Below are 9,038 nucleotides of genomic sequence, written 5' to 3'. Positions count from 1 at the left end.
TCCCCAGCTTGATTTTGTTTTCTTGGTTAAATGAATGTTCGGAATCCAATAGCTAAAATTTTTCCTATTATTTTATAGTAGGTATTGGTGAATGTTTAGAATCCAATGGATGAATAAAATTTTCCTCTCTCTCTCTCTCTCTCTCTCTCTCTCTCTCTCTAGCTCTCAACAAATCGCCAGCTTGATTTTGTGAAACAAGGATAGAGGTGAAATTGACACTGGATAGAATAACAATTATTCTGCAAGTTAGTTTTAACAGATAATTCACATGAAAAATATAAGAGAATCACCCAAAAATATAGAGAAACACCTTTAATGTTCAATTTAATATTATCAAATCAAATGATGTCGAAAATTAGCTCACAAGCGGGGCTGTATAGTTGAAAATCATCCTTATCAGAATTTTATCAAAAATAGCAAAATTTCAATAATCATGCAAAAATTAAATACGTAATAAAAGAAATAATTTGCTAAAAACCTAGACCAAATCAGATTCAAAATCACTTCCCAAATGATAAATGAAATGTTACCATAAAAGGAAAAAAAAAAACTAAAAATGAGGATTCGGAGAGGAAAATAATGGATTTTAACCTAAAAAAAGATATGCATCGAGCAAAGCTGGGTGGCCACGATGTGCGTGCCAAAAGGAGTTTTTGGAATCAGGGTCATATGTGCGGTTATGATACCCGTAGCCAAAGTTATGGCCAAAATACTGAAATGTGCTCAAAATTGCCCTAATTAGGAAAATATGATGATTACCTGTCATCTTTGTGTTGGTCTGCCAACTCAAGGCAAGGAATGCGCATGGACTCATACTCTCACAGATGCATCACCTCTCCAACAACTCTACCACCTGTCGTTGTAAATCTTCAAATTCATTAGGACTAAGGCGATACACTGGTTGATTAGGAAAACTTGACCCCAAAACAAGGTCGATCTGATGCTGAATATCCCTCATAGGCAATAGCCTAGGAGGAAGATCCTCTAGCATCAGGTTAAAAAACTCTGCTAGCAGCTGCTGCACCTCTGCTGGTAAGTCTGAATTCACGTCTGCTACACTATTCTCATAAGGTAGCGGAGCATAGACCATGTCTCCAAGCTCAATCTCAACTAAAAACGTGGACATAGAAATCAGGTTAGAATTATTGGCTATGAGGGTAGGAGTGGTCCCTTCCCGGTGAGGGCGAACACAATTTTCTTCCCTTTGATGCTAAGGGAATATGTATTTTTCCGCTCATCATGAACAGCACTGTGATCATACTGCTAAGGTCTGCCTAACAATACATGACAAGCATCCATAGACACTACATCACACTAAGCATTATCAAAATATTTCATCCCAATCGAAAAAGACACTAGGCATCGCCTATCTATTGTTACCTTGATGCCTTTATTCAGCCACAACAATTTGTACAGCTTGAGAAGACGATCAATTTTCAACTGCAATTTCTGGACGGCCTTTTCAGACACCATGTTCTCACAACTGCCACTGTCAATTATCATCTTGTAGACTTTATCTGCAACTATGTAGGTCGTGTGGAAAATATTGGTTCTCAACCAGTCGTCACTTGAATTGCCCTTGGGAGTCAGTAGACTCTTACGAATGACTAGAGTCTCATGGCCATCACCATACAACACATCTCTATCTTCATAATCTCATACACAGGCTCTCCAACCTCCTCAGTTTCGTCTACCACGTCTTCCTCAATCAGGAGATTTTTGCCATTTTGAATAGCAGGCTTCTTGCACTCAATTGCTATATGTCCCTATTCACCACATTTGAAACATCTAATATTAGAGTTAGAATTACCCTACGATGGCTACTGGGGAGGATGAAATTATTGAGGGCAACCTAGCCTGTTGCTTTGATCGCTTCTAATCACTGGCCTCCTGTTCTGCTACTTTTCCACAACAAGTGCATGCTAGTATGCTTCAAAAACGGTCCGCAGCGAGTGAAGGCTAAGGACATCCTATAGGGGCTGTCATAATCCCCCAAAATATCGCCCACATCTGCTCCTCCGTCTCAGATAAATCATTCTGAGCTATCAATTGATAGAACTCCTCCGTGTAATCATCAATTGATCTCGTGCCTTGCCTCAATGAATGAAGTTGTTGAAACAAGATTTGAGTGTAGCCGAAAGGAAAGAAGTGTCCCTTCATCTTCTTCTTCATTTTCTCTCAATCAATGATCTTGGTCTTGCCTTGTTTGTCTCGTGATCGTCTCAATTGCTCCCACCACACAAATGCTTTGCCTTTGAGTTTGATGAAGACCAGTTTCACTTTCACAGGATCTGAGACTTCCTTATAATAAAAAATCTGCATTACTTCATTCAACCAATCAATGAATCTTTCGGCCTGTAACATTCTAGAAAACTAAGGTAGATTCACTCTGAAACTGAGGTCTCCATGACGATTCTCCTGACCATGGTGCTCCCAAAATAAAGCATGATTGTGATATGGGTTTTCGAAACTGGAATCAGAATCATGATCTTCCATCTCATGATCATCCAAATCCTATGCTGTTAGACATCATATTAACTCTGCAACTTGCCATTGCACATGCTCAATCATCACATCTTGAACATTATGATCACGGTAAGGGACTTCTTCGTTTGGAACCTGCCCACGACGACCACGACCACGACTACCAACCATTAAAACTGATGATATCTCACCCTAGGAAGATGCTAAAGCTTTGATGCTAATTGACGCTAGACAAAATAGAGATTATTCTACAAGCTAGTTTTAACAGATAATTTACGGGGAAGAACACAAGAGAATCGCACAAAAATACAGAGAAACACCTTTGATGTTCAATTCAATATTATCAAATCAAAGAATGTCGAAAAACAATCCACAAGCCGGGTTGTATAGCTGAAAATCGTTCTTATCGAAATTTTACCAAAATAGCAAAATCCCAATAATCATGCTAAAATTAAATACGTAATAAAATAAGTAATTTTAAAAAAATCTAGCCTAAAATCAGGTTTAGAATCACTTCCTAAACAATAAATGAAACGTTACCATAAAAGGAAAAAAATAACTAAAAATGAAGATTCAGGGAGGAAAACAATAGATTTTGACCTCAAAAAAGATGTGCACTGAGCAAATCTAGGTGGCCACAATGTGCATGTCAAAAAGAGCTTTCTGAATTGAGATTATATGTGTGATTTTGATACCCGTAGTCAAAGTTATGGCCAACATACTGAAACGCACCCAAAATTTTCTCAATTAGGAAAAGATCACGATTATTTGTAGTCTTTACACTGGTATGCCAATTCAAGGTATCTCAACACCATCAACGTGCCATCTAACAACTCAAAATCATCTGACTCGGATCCTCTTGCATCAAAATCTCACTAAAAGACATATGTTTCCTAAATTGTTCATATTCATGTTTATAGATCACAAGACCCACGAAGACCCATAGAGGCAGATTGTTCATATTCATATTGAATGTCAACGACCCAAACCTCTCAGGAAGCATAGTGCTTTCCCTCCAAGCTGAGCTCTTATCGAAATTCTTAGAGGGTACTTAGCAGTGACCATACCGACCTAGAACACCAAGTCATTGTCATTGGTTCACATTTTGGTGATGGACCCCCAATTGAAAAATGCTCGGACCCAAATACCATCGATGTCGGCGATTCTACCAGCAACGATCTTGTCGATTATTTTCTTAAAAAAGGTAGCCAAATAGCTGTCTAGTGGGAGAGTAACCTTGCAGGAACCGCTGAGGTCGATGGAAAAGTCTCTAGTGGTAGTATTAATGAAGTAATCGTGAACAAAAGAAGGTACGGTGGGAGGGAAAAGGGGTAGACTTGCAGAGGAGGCAGATTGGGTTAGTGGAGGAGAGTGGGGATGGAGAAAACAAAGAGTAGGCTTTTGTCTTTGTAGGGAATGAGCATCGTGAGGATGGAGAAGTCCCAAAGAACGAAGGGGATGAAAATAGAAACAGTGTCATTTCTAATTATGCCACGTTAGACACGATGCCGCGGGGGTTCTCCAGGTCGATTGCGAGTAGAGTTTCTCTTTGGGGATATAATAAAGATGGGATTTTTTTTCTATAAGGAGTGTACACCATTTGGATATGAATAGATGAAGAGTAATGGGGGAATCCTCGGAGGAGCATTCAAGTGTGGCAAGTTGGAAGAACATGTGGAAGTTAAATGTCCTTAGTGTAGTGAAGATGTTTATTTGGAAGGTAGGGAATACTATTCTGCCTACCAAGATTAATCTGTACAAGAAGAAAATTGTAGATAATCCTATATGCCCAATATGTGAAAGACATGAGGAGTCTGTGATGTATGCCATTTGGAGTTGTCCATTTGCTAGTGATGTGTGGGCAGAGAGCTCAAGTCTAGTTCAGAAATGGGTTATAGTTGAAGAGGATTTTCTTGAGTTGTGTGAGAAACTGAAGGAGAAGTCTAAAAGGGCAGAGGAGTGGATTGCCACTACCATGCGCAAGATTTGGTTAAGAAGAAACAAGCTCATTTTCGAGAATCAGTTCTACAGCCGAAGGAAGGTGATTTAGATGACTAGTGGAGGTATGAGAGATTTTCAGGTTGCCTAACTAACGCAGGAAGATCTACTAAATGCTGGAAAAAAACTAGATGCTAATGTTGTAAAGGCTAATTGGGATGCTGCTTTAGATCCAGAAAGCAAGAGAATGGGATTGGGCATTATCATAAGGGATGCTGAGGGGGGGGGATATTAGTTTCAGTGTGTGCTAATAGAATGCATGTTACTCAGCCAGCTTTAGCAGAGTGTTATGCACTTTTGAGGGCTATTGAAGTATGCAATAATCTAGCATTTGGGAATGTGATACTGGGAGGGGATGTATTAGCAACCATCAAAGCAATGATCAAAACAGAGGAAGACTCCTCCTGGATGGGTCACATTATAGAAGATATCAAAAGCTTGTTATGGGGAAGAAAGGAGTGGAAGCTGCAATTTGTCCCTAGAGAAGGGAACACAGTGGCACATTTGTTGGCAAAGTATGCGGTGGCTTTAGAGGGTGATATGGTCTGAATTGAGGAGGGACCTAATATTGTTTTTAGTGATATAAAGACCGAGAAAAGATGTAATGATTGATCTTTGTACAGCAATATAATGTAGTATTGAATTTAAAAAATAGAAAAAGGATAGTGAATGTTGTAATAGGAGGGCCATTAAAACTATTATAAAGAATAAGAACTTTTTCCTCCTAAATAATATCATATCTCATGCACCACCTACACATTTCCATCAATAGAGAGTAGAGGCATCACAACATTGTGTTCATTTACCAACAAGTACAAAATGGTCTAAACATCCAACTCAATTTATCAAAAGCAAAGCCGGTATTTTTACTAGCATCTCTTGTAGATAATTTTGATTCACAGGTTTGATTTATTCAATATCTAAATTTCACATTAAAAAAAAAATGAAAATAAGTTAATAATAGAGGGTTATGTTTTCCACTTGGCTAGTTCTATTGTGACGTTACATTAATATATTCACCATTTTAATACTCTAATAGAGGAAAACATGCACTGAATTGGGTGAAGTTTTGAACTCTCAAAAGAAAACAGAGAAGGAACGAAATAAATAAAATAAGATTTGAGTCAATTCATTCCGAGAGGTAGAGAACCTCAATTACAAAAGTAAATTATAAATAAACAAAAAAGAAAAGAAAAAAAAAGGCCAAAAGAAGCAATGTTTTCTGGTTTCAGGTGAAAGCGGCTTCTTCTTGAATTCTTCGTAGCATCTGATTAACAGCAGCTGCTATTTCATCCACCGTATTCAACTGGCACCCTTCCTCAACCTGACCCAATTTACACAAAAATATTCAACAAATTAAACCCCAATTTTGATAAGATCTGTGAAATATCTGTCAATTAAATCAAATAAAGCAATATATAATGAACTAATTAAGCTTTTTTCATCGTACTGATTACTGACGAACCTTGACGCTTACAGAGTAAAGCACCATTTGATCTACAGTGGTGACATTAAGGTGGAGAATAGTGAGCCCCAGAGTTTGAAACCCAGCCACCATTTTCAAGAGTTGTCTGGGATGTTTTTTTGAGAGTATCTTGATGTTGGCATGGCTCTCCACCATGGTTACTTCTATGTCTGCCGCCGAAGCAGGAGCAGCCCACTGATTCTGAGCCATGGATTCGTTTTCTGCAGCAGGTGTGTTGCTGCACTGTGCTGCTCGTCTCGAGTATTGTGGGAAGATGAAGAACTGTGCAAAAGGTTGTGATGAAGGAAAGCAAGATTCTGGTTCTTGCTGCTTTCTCCTCTGATGTGCCTCGTTGGACTGCAGCAGCTGCTCCAATTCCTTCACAAAATTGATTGCTCCTCCTACTATGGATGCTTGGTCACCCTATTAAACAAAGAAAGGTATCAATTTTTTGCAGGGAAAAATACAGAAGATCGATCAAAGTATAAAGTTTTTGAAGTTATAATTGAAAACCTCAATCGCAGAAAGTTGCAGTGTGTAGTACAATGATTGAAATCTTGGGTTTTGTATAAAGTAAAAAGTAGGCTCATGAATCGATTTTCTTGGGAGAAGGGAAAAAGGAAAAAGAATAAAACGGGCAAAAAAGCAGCATACCCTTTGGACATAAGAAGGTGGCATCAAGGACCGTAGCACAGCAAGATATTCATTCATCTGTTTACGGCGATTGCGCTCAACAGCAATGTGGGTCATCCTCTGATTCTCAATATCCTCCATGTTCTTGTTGATCTTGGTGCGCTTTCTCTTGCGCCGAGATGTCGTGGTTCCAGCAGCCGGCGCCGGGACTTCCCTCGGAGGTGGACTTCTTACTACTGTGAGCGACTGATCATCTGTGCAGGCCTCAGGAGAAGAATTCGGATCCCACTCCTTGACATTTTGCATCACAGGAGGAGATTCAGAATCCCAATTTGATTGGAAGCCTTGATCAATGTTGTTGTGATCGAGAAAGGCAAGAAGGGTTTTGTCATCATCTTCTTGGAAAGCAAGATCATCGATGCAGGCCCAAGTTCCTGCTCCTCCTCCCAAGTAGTTAAAGTCCTTGCAGCCATAATTAAATGGACCTTGTGGGAAAATTACAGCTTCTAATGCCATTTTTTATCGTTCTGAAATGAATATTTCTAGTCTAACTCTCACAAACACACAAACAAGTAAGACAAACACACAAACAAGAAAGACAGGGATTAAGGGTGTCGACCTATACTTAATTAAAGCTGGGAGAACCAACTGCTAGCTTTCCCCAAAGAAACACACCAAATCCAAAAGAAAAAGCAACCTTCTTAGTCTGAGAGAAACAAAGGAAAAGGCAACTTGGAATATATGCCCAAATTAAAGAGCTACGTACCCAACAGACAGAACAAACTCACCTTTCCATCATATTCTACATCCCATATATGAAGAAAGCCCAGAGACTTTAAAGACATTTAATCTAACAAATAAAAGCTACAGCTAGCGTGTTGCACGTGAGGCTGCATTGTAGACATGGTTTAATATTTTTATTTTTATTTTTTTCATTTTTGGCAGGCATATCGTAGACTGGTCAGTAGTCAATGCTCAATGCTCGCTGGTAGATCAAGAATGTGAGAGAGAGAGAGAGAGATTCTCTTGGCCGTGCGAAAGACAAAACATTTCTGATAAAGGACAAGGGAAATATGGTTCTTAAAAGGGCAGCTTGCTTCCCTACCGCACATAATAATTATAAAATCAGTTTGCTTATTCACCACATAAATTTTCTAATGATGTTTTTTTTTTTTTTTTTCTTTTCTTTTGTTTTGTTTTTGGTGCAGAATAATTAACTTTGGAAACTTTCTGAGGGGCATTCACGCAGTGACACAGAGCTAGCTAGCTAGGGGAAAAGAAAATTGATCGGATGTATGGGATCGGATAAACTTATAATGTGCTCTTTACTTTTATCTAGTTTTTACCTAAGTTAATAGATCAGTAATTTATCCTTCGGATATACATACATATACATATACATATATATATATATATATATATATAGCTAAATGCATGTCAATCAATTTGACAGCAAACTGTTTGGTATCCATGCAAAAAATTCTCTATCCAATGATCACTTGTTTTATATAACTTTTACTATATTTTGTACATATTCTGCTAAGAAAAATGCTACCTGTACTTAAAATTGTCAAACGTGCTAACGCTTCAGCTAATGAAATAGTGAAAATTTAGAAATGCGAAATTTAAATTTAAAAAAAAAAAACTGTAATGGGGTGATTACTGATCAATACGTTACAGTACTTCTGCTAAAGAGCCAGGATTGATTTTCAATCCTGCTTAGTTGATCTTATGATAATGATCAGATATATATAATAGAAATGAATGTACCGGAGAAACAAGCTGCATCATGCAGGATCGAGACGGTGAGTTTTTTAATCGACAAAGAGCTGTTAAAAAAAGTACATGAATAAACAAACAAGCTTGTGACTAGCTGTGGTTTGATCATTTGGTAATTAACGATGTGGCCGGACGTACACTTGGACGTAACGAAGAGAAAGATGACGAAAAGCTGGTGACAAGCCAGAGACCGGATCATGCAAATCTATGACACGTACATGAGAGGCAACAAATTAAGAGTAAACCCAAAGTTTAGTTGTTCAGGGTGACCGACACACGGACATGCAGCTCAGAGGAATCCATGCATGCATGTGACCTCAGGATCAAAATCCACTGCAAAATCATCCACGATGAAGTACAACTACTACTACGTGTGTCTTCATAGCTAGTAATTTCCTTTTCCAAGAACCATAATGCACTGTTCAATCTGTTGATGTTTTTTCTTTAATCACTTGTATATAATACGACATTCTCTATGGTTTTCTTCCCTTCTTTCTTGGGTTCTTCCATGGAATATTGTTTAGTAGTTTGCACCATCAATATCGGTTTTTACAACAATTAAGCTGCTGGTTTTATATTATATTATTCTGCATGCAGCAGCAGGGTTTGTTCCTGCAGCAACTTATTCCCTTCGTGGATATTACTTTATTGTCATTAATTCCTTGATCTACCAAGTTTA

The 9,038-nt window shown here is 38.3% G+C and overlaps 1 protein-coding gene across 1 annotated transcript; it reads right to left on the bottom strand.

The window, feature by feature from the left end:
* Positions 1–5,586: 5,586 nt before the first annotated feature.
* Positions 5,587–7,414, bottom strand: LOC122298496 (transcription factor bHLH96-like). The gene is made up of 3 exons (XM_043108263.1): positions 6,602–7,414; positions 5,948–6,370; positions 5,587–5,806 (listed from the first exon to the last, which is right to left on the bottom strand). The coding sequence occupies exons 1-3, from the start codon at positions 7,094–7,096 to the stop codon at positions 5,711–5,713; spliced, it is 1,014 nt and encodes a 337-aa protein (XP_042964197.1). The 5' UTR covers positions 7,097–7,414; the 3' UTR covers positions 5,587–5,710.
* Between the last annotated feature and the right edge of the window lie 1,624 nt (positions 7,415–9,038).

This window comes from Carya illinoinensis, chromosome 16, assembly GCF_018687715.1.
Source record: "Carya illinoinensis cultivar Pawnee chromosome 16, C.illinoinensisPawnee_v1, whole genome shotgun sequence".
Classification (NCBI taxonomy): domain Eukaryota; kingdom Viridiplantae; phylum Streptophyta; class Magnoliopsida; order Fagales; family Juglandaceae; genus Carya; species Carya illinoinensis.
This window is presented reverse-complemented; position numbering and strand designations above follow the sequence as displayed.